At 40.4% G+C, this 12,352-nt stretch overlaps 1 protein-coding gene across 1 annotated transcript in view; it reads right to left on the bottom strand.

Annotated features, from left to right (window-relative positions):
* The window catches only part of LOC126252769 (uncharacterized), a 126,099-nt gene extending 114,324 nt beyond the window's left edge, over nucleotides 1-11,775 (bottom strand). Inside the window, exon 1 of the mRNA XM_049953700.1 lies at nucleotides 11,568-11,775. Coding sequence (XP_049809657.1) covers nucleotides 11,568-11,643 — 76 coding nt within the window. The 5' untranslated portion in view covers nucleotides 11,644-11,775. The remainder of the gene's footprint in view (nucleotides 1-11,567) is intronic.
* Between the last annotated feature and the right edge of the window lie 577 nt (nucleotides 11,776-12,352).

The following is a 12,352-nucleotide window of genomic DNA, read 5'->3' as shown; positions in this document are numbered from 1 at the left end:
TTCGCTCCCTGCATTTTACCCTTGCCACATTTAAACTGATCTTCCCTGAGGTCGACTTCTAAAAGTTTTTCCATTCGTCTGTAAAGAATTCGTGTTAGTATTTTGCATCCGTGACTCATTAAACTGATAGTTCGGTAATTTTCACTCTTGTCAACACCTTGCTTGCTTTGGGATTTTAATTATTATATTCTTCTTGAAGTCTGATGGTATTTCGACAGTCTCATACATCTTCCTCGCCAGATAGAAGAGTTTTGTCATAGCTGTCTTCCCCAAGGCTATCAGTAGTTCTAATAGAATGTCTACTCTTGGGGACTTATTTCGACTGAGGTCTTTCAGTGATCTGTCAAATTCTCCACGTGGTATCGTCTCCCTCATTTCATCTTCACCTATGTCCTCTCCTATTTCCATAATATTGCCCTCAAGTACATCTCCCTTGTATAGACCCCCCATATACTCCTTCCACATTTCTGCTTTCCCTTCTTTGCTTAGGATCGGTTTTCCAGCTGAGCTCTTAATGTTCATACAGGAGGTTCTCTTTCCTGTAGGCGTTATTATCTTACCTCTAATGATATGTGCTTCTACATCCTTACATTTGTTCTCTAGCCATTTTGCACTTCCTGTCGATCTCACTTTTGGGAAGTTTTGTATTCCCTTTCGCCTGCTTCATTTACTGCATTTTATATTTTCTCCTTTCATCAATTAAATTCAACATCTCTCGTGTTACCCAAGGATTTCTACAAGCTCTCGTATTTTTACCAAGGTCCTCCTCTGCTGCGTTCACTACTTCATGTCTCAAAGCTACCCATTCTTCTTCTACTGTATTCCTTTCCCCTGTTCTTATCAATCGTTCCCTAATGCTCCCTCTGAAATTCTCTTCAACCTCTGGTTCATTCAGTCTATCCAGGTCCCATTCTAAGGTAACGGGGAATAATATGGAGCTCTTCCAAGTGGTTCGTAATTTAAATTTAAAGCACAGCAGCAGAAATAATATGTTGGGCTCATGTACTTCAATCAAAATGTTTCATAGTAGAATTAAGTTATAAAGAAGTTTAGAACAACTGCAAAGTAAATAGTTATTTTATTATGAAGGCACCGTTCAGTTTCGATCTTTGCAGTGCCAGACAAGTATCTGTATGTCTCATATTTCGTGCAAAGACGTCATTAAATGAAGGGAGAGGGTGAAACTGTGCCAAAACATGGAGTTATTTCTAATTATGTAAATCTAATAGCATGTCATAAATTAGTTCTGATTTTAATTTTCTGTGCTTAAGAATAAAATAATGTATTGAATGCAGAGTGAAAATTGTGTAATGCAAAATGGACATGAAAATACTTGTTTTGCGTTTTGATGAGCATCGTAGTTCCGGTGCATAGTATTTTTTTAATTACAACGAATTATAAAATGATCCGGTGATAAATGTGTGTAAAATTATGTAATGTATTTAAGTTTAAGTATTTAAATCTTATAAGAATAGTAAACGAATTGTGGCCATGTTTAGGAATTATTTTGATTCATGTAGTGTCACGTGAACCGACTCAGGACTGGGGATATGTGCGGGAAAAGGAGGTCTTTTGTCCGTTGTGGTGGTAAGTTCGGAGCGGCAAAGTGCCGCGAGTGTAAGTATGGACGCCAGTGTATGTGAATAAACTGTGAAGGAACAACGTGAAAGTGCGTAGGTGCGAGACAATAAACAATGTGTACGAATTGCAGCGAATATTAATTATTCAGATCGGGTTTATTTGTGAACTTAAAAATGCATGGCCACAAAGTTAGAAGTGCTTTTTAAATAAATAAGTTTCAATCTGAACTTGTATAGTGTACCTCATTTTGCGCAAGGTTGTGGTATAGACAATTGTGTATTCAATTCACTGCTGTTCAAAGGCTAGCCAATATATGACTCAGTATTAGGGGCGCAAATGCAACCGTTCACTACCAACCCCCTTTTGCAGATGAGCCACATGAAAAATAGGTAGTGAACGAGCCCGTGTACAGTTGCACCATATTTTCACTGTCCGTGCACAGTCGAGCGTGTACGACACCACACAGTCCGCTGACTAATATTGCAGAAGCGCTAATATTTCATCTCGCACTTCTTTCTCACTCTGCGAAATTCCTTGGTCTCCTTTCTGACGAAATGTCATCTTCGGCAACTGTTGTTGTAGATATAACGCAATGTTTGCTTTGTTTATCGTTGCCATTGCTCTGCTTTGTATGAACACCACAAACGCTGGGCACTATTGTGAGTTACTCGTCGCCTAAGCAGATGAACTACGCTCCGTAGTCTCACTGAATATCTCAGTCCCGCCACCTACTGCCAATATTGTGGTTGCACGGTAGGCAGTGTGTGGGGCGTCAAATCCCGTAAACATCTTTGGCCTTTTTGGGACCTCGCACTCAAGGAGTTCCTTGTTAGTCATTTGGCAGCACATCAGCGGCAATGTGTCTGTGTTGTTTTTGCGTGTTAAGTAACTCGTCTGTACGTTTTTGATTATTTTATCTCTATTCATTTTTAGTCTCATCGTGTAACGACGGGCAAAAAAAAAAGGATGTGTTTAGTGTAAACCTGCAAAAGGAATTCACACTTAAAATTGTGTAACGACAGTAGCAATTTTATTCCACACTAGGTACTGGAGAATTTTCCGTTGCACATAAAGGAAGGGGTAACGTTAAAGACCAAGTGAAAACAGCTAAACATAGCAGTGCTACCAATGATACCGTTTCACCAAACATAAGAGGTTTTTGAAAAGGCAGAGATGGGAATTGTGATCTGGAGCGTGCTGAAAAAGAGGCTACAATTTCATATCACGCTCAATTTCAAAACGTCAGACTGCACATTCAAACTGGTGAAAAAGTTATATGATACAAAATTTCCAGCTACTAGAACCAAAACCGAGACAGTTATTGTCAACATTATTTTGCCGTTTATATTTTATGTGTGGCGTTATTCCGGGAACATTAATTATGTAACAGTAACGACAGATGGCTCAAACAGAAGTGCAGTGAAATTTGTTCCGATATTTCAGCCTGCAGAAGGGAACTCAAGTTAAACTTCTAAATTTCAATGAAAAGTCGGGTGCACCTGTTCAAATTATGGCTCTGAGCACTATGGGACTTAACTTCTGAGGTCATCAGTCCCCTAGAACTTAGCGGCAGCGGTCGCGCGGTTCCAGACTGTAGCGCCTAGAACCGCTCGGCCACGCCGGCCGGCTTCAAATTATGACTCAGGATCCTTTCCATTGTGTGAAAAAATACAAACTCTAGGATAAGTTGTTTTGTTATACTGCTCATCACATTAACAAAAATTCTAGTAGTGTCAAGAGAAAGGGGAATGAAAATGTGTCCAGAAAAGGTCAAAGCGACTTAGACAGACATATTGTTGAAACTGGTTGTTCAGACCACGTCACAGACAAACAGTTTCTGAAAAAAGTCACGTCTAATGAAAAATGCAACTAAATAAATAAAGCTTAATGTCTCAGTAAATCGTTAATACTTCAGCAATTTCAAAAATGTCTTGGATTGGACCCAAAATAATATGTTACGTCTACTTCTAGGCAACCATAAATAATAAATAATTTAAGCTCCGAAATTGCTCCGCGAAAAGAAACACGTTGGATACTGATTTCGCATATCATTATAATATTAAAACTTCCGTCAACAAACAGACAATGAATAGTCGACAAAGTTCGCTGAAGACAATGAAGGAGGACGCGATTGTGAAATGTTAACCAGGCAATTCTTCATCATGTCAAATACCTACAAACGAAGGGAAAAAATGAGCGCTGTCAGATAATGTCAGTACAGAACAAGCGACTTAATCCTTTCCTCTGCCTGTTCGTCCTGAGACAACGTTCCAGGGACGACATCGAAACATGCGTCTCTGGAGACTTCATTAACAGGGATACTGCCTACAGGCTTTATGTAGCATTGGCAATTCCGAAGTCAAGTTGATTACGGAAGAAATAAATGAAAGCCTGAACAAAGTTATGAAAAGTTGCTCCATATGCAGATGTATTATAAAACCATGAAGTTGCTTCATTTGACTTCACACACTATCTGCATACCTTCCGTCCTCTGCCATTATAATGTTCTAACATTCGGTAAGATAACTGCCCAAATGAAGCAGGTGATTCGACTTCGAATCCTGATTTGGGAAAAAAAACAACATTTATCGCGGCATTCTTCTTACACTGGAAGTTCAGAATTTATGAACGGATTTTACTGGCATTTTCATTGCTTTCATCCCCATTGATTCCAGCCATTTTATTTAATTAATGTTTTTAGAACATATATTTTTTTCTTATCAGGAGATTACATTACCTTATCTGTAAATTCTGGTATGAAGGACGGAGATTCCTAGGGATGAGTCGCTTGTCAACTTCACCTCAAGGTTCGCATTAAAATCATATTTTATTATACAGGGTGTTCATAATTAAAGTTTCAGCTTCAAAACGCTGTAGAAAGACAACTATTGCTCAGAATGACTTCAAATTTGAACAGCATATTATTGAATAAATAAATAAATGACAAACAGACTGCGCTGTGAGAGGCAGAATATTCATATCAACATAAGCGAAGCACACGGCTGTTCCTCAGTTTGCGTCCGAGACGCCCCTGGTAAAGCTCTTTTACAAGAACGGTAAGTGCGAGCCAGTAGCCCTGCATAAATTCCGGACACTCTAAGGGCATGAAAAAGGGCTTTGGTCCGATGTCTGATAAGGATCTGGAGAAAACGAATACAAAATTCGAAAAGACAGGTTCTTTTGAGATACTATGTGGCAGAAGGAGGAAAACAGTTGACCGGACCTCTGTCGAAGATGTGGCCGCAGAACTGCAGGAGCGGTCGAGCGTTGGTGTGCAAGTATGCAGCGCAAGGGGAATTGTCCGAACGTTGGACATACCTGCGAGCACTGTGCATAAAATCCTACGAAACGTCCTTCGTTGTCATCCATACAAAATCACCCATATTCAGAAGTTGCTTCGTGCAGACGTCCCAGCAAGACAAACGTTCGCTCTGGAATATCTTGCCTACATGAAGTGGACAGTGGACGGCGATGAAGCGTTCTGTGGGCAGAGGAGGCCCATTTCCAACTCCAAGGATATGTCAATACGAATAATATGGTCAAGGGAAAATACTGTGGACAGAAGAGGCCCATTTCCATCTCCAAGGACATGTCAATACGAAGAATACGGGCAACGGAAAATACGCACGCACATCAACCGGTAAAAGTTCATTCTGCAAACGTGGCGGTGGTACGAGTTGATGACATTGTTTATCGTATGGCCGTAGTTTTTCGCGGAGATGAGTCCGGCGTGCCCCGTTATCTGTACCGTCACTGGTGACTGCTACGAGAGTATTTTGCGCACCACAGTCTCCCAACCCTTCAACAGCGTGGATGTGTGTGTGTAGGGTAGTCTTTATGTAAGACGGCGCCCTTCTGCACATTGTACGGCCAGTGAAGAGACTACTGCATACGCATTTCGAGATGTTGTGTTCAGTGCTCCAATTGCGAACGTAGCTGAATCGAAGGCGCACATTGCGCAACGCGTTCTGAATATGACCCCCGAGACACTGATCATTTATGGAACATGCTGTTTCTCGATTTCACCTTGTGGACATCGTATTGAATATGTCTTGCACCAGTCTCACGACGGTTTAGAAACCGATATCATTTTGCTTTTTATGCGATTTTTGGCCCCAGACAATTAGAAACAGGTCTAACTTTCTTTTCTACACGGTTTTCAGCCTCAGGACAATTAAAAACCGATTTTTCCCATCCGACGTCGTACGACCTCGCCGTGACGGATGGGCTTACCTGTCTAATTGTGCGACAAACTGCTGACTGCCAAACTTATGCAATCATGCACATCGGACAGTAGTGATGGTGTAATGTGCAACTCAAACCCAACCGTCGCATGCGATTCATATATCATTTGTAGCCGACCCCAATTTACGTCATGATTCTATTGGTAAAATTTTGGTTAAATTTGTTTTGTTGCACAAAGTTTCCCTCTGCGTTAATAATATGCTGTTCAGATTTAACATCATTCTGTGCAATGGTTCTCTTTCTGCAGAGTTTTGAAACTGGAACTTTAATGATAATACATAGGGCGTTCATAATTATTAATAATAATAATGCTTGTATAATTGAGTAATGTTTTTTCGTGAATCTGTAAGAGCCCTTGACTTTCAGACAATGTATTAGCAATAGAATAACATTCATTCATGTGAGCGACTTTAAAACAGGAAGTGGGAAATATGTGCGACCCTCGTGCTACAGAAGCACAGACTGTGTGGCCCACGAGTATCAACAGGTTGCTGTCTGCTTTTGGAACTCGCGCATGTGACGGTCAAGCATTTCCCACAGCCTCTGCCAAAATACTATACATGACACGCACGTGCAGTTTTAACCTATCTTTTAGAATGGTACCAAATAACGGATTTTACGTAAAAAACTATCACAGCGGGCTGAAAAATAATCTTATAAAGTGGTATAGTGCGATGGAAAATGTCCCTTCCTGACTCGAAATGTAACTGGTACTTCTTTATACTAATTATAGTCTTCTGGTCACTGCATTGCTCCTGCAGAACGAACCACTGCGTGTCCCTGAGGCGAAGTCGGTCTTTGTATTCACCAACGTGTAACTATTAGTAAAGATACTCGTGTTGGAAGCTGACTTCTGTACCCAGGCGAGGAGATGGGTCTGGAGGATGGCTGAACTGCTGCACTGTCACCCCTTTTTCTTCCGACGTTATGTCCTGGGCTAGTCAATCCACGATTGTTGGACATGCGGTGCAGTTTACTCGGTTTTATCGAAACTGATGTAGTCAAGCTAGATTCTTGAAAAGGCAGCTTGCGGAAAGCCTGGCACCTACATGTGACAATGTGCTCAGTTTGTCTCGGCTCAAAGACATCACTAGGTCACATGTTTTGAGTTATAGAGTCTTGCCTATAATAGGCGTGATTTCTCAATAACAACTACGACGGGCAATACAACATCTGATAAACTACTTATGTTCTACATTTTTACTATGGCAGTTCAGGGTACTTCTCTTCGTTGTGCTGTGTACAACATAAGGTCGAATCAACCGGGAAGATGTCAAGGTTCTACGATAAAATTTTATTCCGGGTTATCTTCATCTGAATGTCAATATTTTCATTGTGCAGACGTCATTCGGCACAGAGTTCATCTCCAAGCCTCTTCTGTCTCTAAGCACTTGGAACACGCTGTCGGCAATCCTTTTCCGTTCTTAAGTCAGCATAAATAAATAAATGAATCACGACAGTATTCTTCTGTCTGAGATACAAACATCTGTGAACCAGTAAACGTAAATGTAACGATAAAAATGAGACTCAAAAAAAGAACGTAACACAAAAACAACTCATAGAAATGCCAAAAGGAAGGAGGAAGTACAGATAAGGATAAACGTAATTTGATTTGATGTCACTGACTGTCGTATCAGTATTTCATGGATCTGAAATCCCCATCCTCTTACAATTCTATGGGGCAACAACAAAATGGACTGCAAAATCAGGCTCAACAACCGTAAAACTTATTTTATAAACCATACCTTCTAAATCTTTCGATAGAAGCACACCTTTTGTGTGTTTTACGTGCGTGCAAACTGTAGGTACCCATTCCTTTCCGTTCAACACATCCAATACAATTGTGTGGGGAGAATGGAATATAATGAGTCAACAATTAAACGAATTGGATGCTGTGATTTTGTAGTACCGCAAAAAAGTCTTTTACGCACGATTATTTCCCAGAATTCTGTGCAGTTTCAGATTTCGTTTTCTTTATCAGCAGCTATTGGAGATCTTTTGCAATGACGGCAAGGTCACTTCCAATGCGCTAGGGGCAATATTGCTTACAGAGTCCACATCTGCTAACTGCAAAGGGAGTTCCAAGGTTGTTGTTGTTGTTGTGGTCTTCAGTCCTGAGACTGGTTTGATGCAGCTCTCCATGCTACTCTATCCTGTGCAAGCTTCTTCATCTCCCAGTACCTACTGCAACCTACATCCTTCTGAATCTGCTTAGTGTATTGATCTCTTGGTCTCCCTCTACGATTTTTACCCTCCACGCTGCCCTCCAATGCTAAATTTGTGATCCCTTGATGCCTCAAAACATGTCCTACCAACCGATCCCTTCTTCTAGTCAAGTTGTGCCACAAACTTCTCTTCTCCCCAATCCTATTCAATACCTCCTCATTAGTTACGTGATCTACCCACCTTATCTTCAGCATTCTTCTGTAGCACCACATTTCGAAAGCTTCTATTCGATTCTTGTCCAAACTGGTTATCGTCCATGTTTCACTTCCATACATGGCTACACTCCATACAAATACTTTCAGAAACAACTTCCTGACACTTAAATCTATACTCGATGTTAACAAATTTCTCTTCTTGAGAAACGCTTTCCTTGCCATTGCCAGTCTACATTTTATATCCTCTCTACTTCGACCATCATCGGTTATTTTACTCCCTAAATAGCAAAACTCCTTTACTACTTTAAGTGTCTCAGTTCCTAATCCAATTCCCTCAGCATCACCCGACTTAACACAAAATAATGTAGAATGTGGGTAAAAGTACACTGGAAGGGCAAAGCAGGCGCTGGATGCATAGAGTCCGCGGAGGTCATTCTGTTCAGGATGCCTCATTTGGTTTGAATGAGACGTTCTGAGATTCTAAATCATATGGATGTTACAGGATATCGGAAGTAATTCTGTAGATAACTTCTGCTTATTTTCTTATATTCAGGTGCGACGCATGCTTTCTTGTAACTGCTGTATACAGTTCTGTTTTAGAGCGATCTATGGTACATTGTGGTTAAAAGAGGATCTAACTGAGCCGCAAACTCTGTAAGGAATATGTGATATTCCATCACACACTGGAGCTTTGTTCAGTTTTGGCGACTTCAGAAATAGTGCAAGAAGTAAACTAGACCAGTAGATCTGTATCTTTCTTTTTGAAGGGACAGTTGGAAATGCCGAGTTCAGAATTTCTGCTGCTTTTGTTTTGCTATGTTCAAATTCTGTAACTTAGCCATCCATGATTATCTCGCCACTAACTTTGATGCCCCTGATAGCCTTTACATATGACCAGAGTTTCTTTGGGTTCTGCGCATTCGGTAAAATTATATTATGGTAAGTGCCTAGACAGTGAGGGCTTCTTTTAACTCATGGCATTTTAATTCTTTTTTTTTTCAGCTACACTCATTCCATTCAGTGTATCCTTTATCTATACTTCTACGCTTCGTCTTATATCCGTTGTGGAATAGTCGCCATTCATTTAGCATTTTCTTTCCACAGAGGCTCTATACTATGGAGGGTACCTGCACTAGGTAGAAATGGACTTTTAGACGCGATCCTATCTGTACAGAACTTTAAATACTGTCAGCACCTCCTTATGTTTGAAGAAGAATTTATATTTAAAATAAAGTAATAAATAACCAAACTTGAGTTGTATCGCCGCGTCGCATTTACAGGCTCCAACGACCACGAACACCAAAATGGAGGTACATCAGCTGGTGGCAGTGTCTGAACTAATCGTTGTACATGATATGTAATTAAGTTAAAGTTGAGGTAATCTGTACAGTTTCGGAGGTGAAGTGGTCACAATAATATATAAGTACAACAATAATTGCTGTAGCAATATTATTTAATGCTGAGGCGGATGCTAAAATGAGACCATGATATAACGCATATGAAAACTGAAACACTGAAATCATGCAAATATTATGGGATGAAAATAACTTCGCTACGATCTCATTCATTACAAAATACGGAAACAGAGTAGGAATTCTTTGTACTCATAAACTGCGCAGAATAATAAAATAAATTCCATCTATTTAGTAACAGAATTAGCGCCGATCATGGCAGAAGCGCGGACTTTTTATTTATGGGGTAAGGCTCCATCGCTACAATGCCGTTGTGGGGCAGCACATTGTCACAGAAATGTCCCAGCAGGATACATCGTAGGATTTTCAACTATTTCCTGACGACACAGCAATTGATTATATTGCAGCTTTAAACGTCTGTTTGTAAATTACATGTGCTACTGTGTATATTTTATATAACACTGTGCTTAAAAATAATACAATAAATAAATAGTAACTGACGTACAGATGGGAATGACTGACGACCCCCAAAAGAGTTAATGCCATAAGCAGGAGCACAAGGGCAACAACAGAAACTAATTAGCAATTCTGTGGGAACATATCTGTTCGCTACGAAAGAGCTGGGCCTGAGTGGTGTGGTTTGGCGTGTTTAAAAGAGTGTGTGTGATCTCAAACATAAGTCCGTTAATGGGACTGGGAAGTAATGTGCTATTACGACTATTCGGACCAACATTGACATTCATAAAACCGTAATCAATTTACGATTTGGAAAACAGCCAATAAAGGACAAAAGAAACTGCAAGATTCTCCCTACTACGCAAGTACCGACCACAAATTGTTGACATATATTGCTCTACGAACTACCGGTAAGACAACACTCAATCTTTGGGACGAGTCGCGAAAGTTTGCTACATTTAAGATCCGATGCCATCACGTTTACGGATTGTGCAATGCTTCGTCGCGGCGCTTTGGGTGTTAAGGACTCACAATTAGCGTTATTACACTCTCCAAGATTTAATCATGTTGCCGGAAGGCTTATTTGATGGCTTAAGTACACAAAATTGTTCTACGTTACGAACCGCATGTCTCTAGAAGAGCCTAAAAGCGTTTAACACTGTAACGACGAAATTAAGTACAGCTGCGCCAGTTCACAACTGAAACAAGTGCTGATAAATAGTTTTACAAAAATTGTGGAGTACGTATCTACTACGTAGTAGTCACCTGGCTCAGATTACTGCTGATACGGGTAGCAAAATTAAAATACACTCTTTTTAGTGTATTTCCCTATAAACTGACAGATGATGCAAATGCGCCGCCTAAACAAATCTTTCAGTTTTAACTTCGCTACTTCTGAACAATAACTCATTTTCCCATCATTGCTGGTGCAAGGAAACACTGGTTATCCTTTGCTAAATGTACATGGCAGAAATAAAGTACTTTACAGTGATCTCCATATGGGAGAATTTGCCAAGGCGGAACTGTTACATAAACAGAATTACTATTTCACTTGCAACAGTCGTGGCAGATGAACATCAAGTGGAAATTGAAATTTTTAGACATCTTTCCTTATGTCCCACAGTGCTCTAACAGCAGCCTCGTTAATAAAGAATACCGCATTCAATAACGGTCTCTTAAGTGCTAAGTTAGAAAGTCAATTACGCCGCGTCTCAGTGCTATATGCACCTGGGAGAACATCATTGTTCATGATTAATGATATGTCATAAAACCTCCGATTTCGATTTGGAAACTAGCTGTGCACATAAAACTGCACTAGTTTTTCGCCCTCTTTTAGAAGTCAATGCCATTAATAATCAAGTCTTAAGCAGAAAGCACAACTGGTATATTTCGATCTTATTTACTAGCTTCAGTATTTATACCTAACTCAGTTTGCAGAATTTGAATAGCGTCGAAATTTGTGAGTACGCTTAGTTGTGTCGTCAAAGCTCACCTGGTTTCAAAATAACTGCCGCAATAATGCAGGTAGCAAAGAATCCTTGACGAGACAAAGCTCTCTTCATTTTCATTCTTCTGGCAGCTACACCCAAATGTTAACAATTGCTTTGCACTGCTATCACAACATTCCAGATGCACTCATCCACGCCTTGCCACTACCTGCAGCGTACTGTTACCCACGCACCCAATGGCAGCGCGCTGTGTTGTGATCGGTTGCCACGAGAAACACCAATCAGCTCGCAGCGCGCTCCCGAGGTATGCGAAGCGAGACACCTGGTGCCGGCGGCGGAAGTACTGAGACCGCGCCTACCTGACTTGAAATAAAGCAGTGGTGAAAGCAGTGAGGCGCTTATAAGCGGAAATAGTTTGCGAGCATGCGAAGAGTTTGTCGTCAGTGTATTATTATCTCACTTCATTTTTAAATTGGCTTCATTGTTAGTGTGGCACAACAGTATCCTAACAAAATAATTTCATCTTTATAATTGAAATGGCTGTAAAGGCTGTAAAAGAAGGATAGTGACGCAAATTCTGGAGAAGACGCGTCTTTGACCCAAGACAGAAAATCAGGAGGATGAAAATGCGAGTTCTGATGACTGACGATACAAAACTGATAACGGTGCAAGGTTTCTCACCCAAATAGCCATTTCACACAAACGAATATAGATCTGTTTGGAATATACAGTGCAACATTTTACAGAAACTTGGTTGAATGTGTGAGGAAGTGTCTAGGAAAATATTAGCTGAACTATACTAGTGTGAAACTTTTAACCACAGGGCATT

The sequence above is a fragment of the Schistocerca nitens genome, chromosome 1, assembly GCF_023898315.1.
Source record: "Schistocerca nitens isolate TAMUIC-IGC-003100 chromosome 1, iqSchNite1.1, whole genome shotgun sequence".
Taxonomy (NCBI): Eukaryota; Metazoa; Arthropoda; class Insecta; order Orthoptera; family Acrididae; genus Schistocerca; species Schistocerca nitens.
This window is presented reverse-complemented; position numbering and strand designations above follow the sequence as displayed.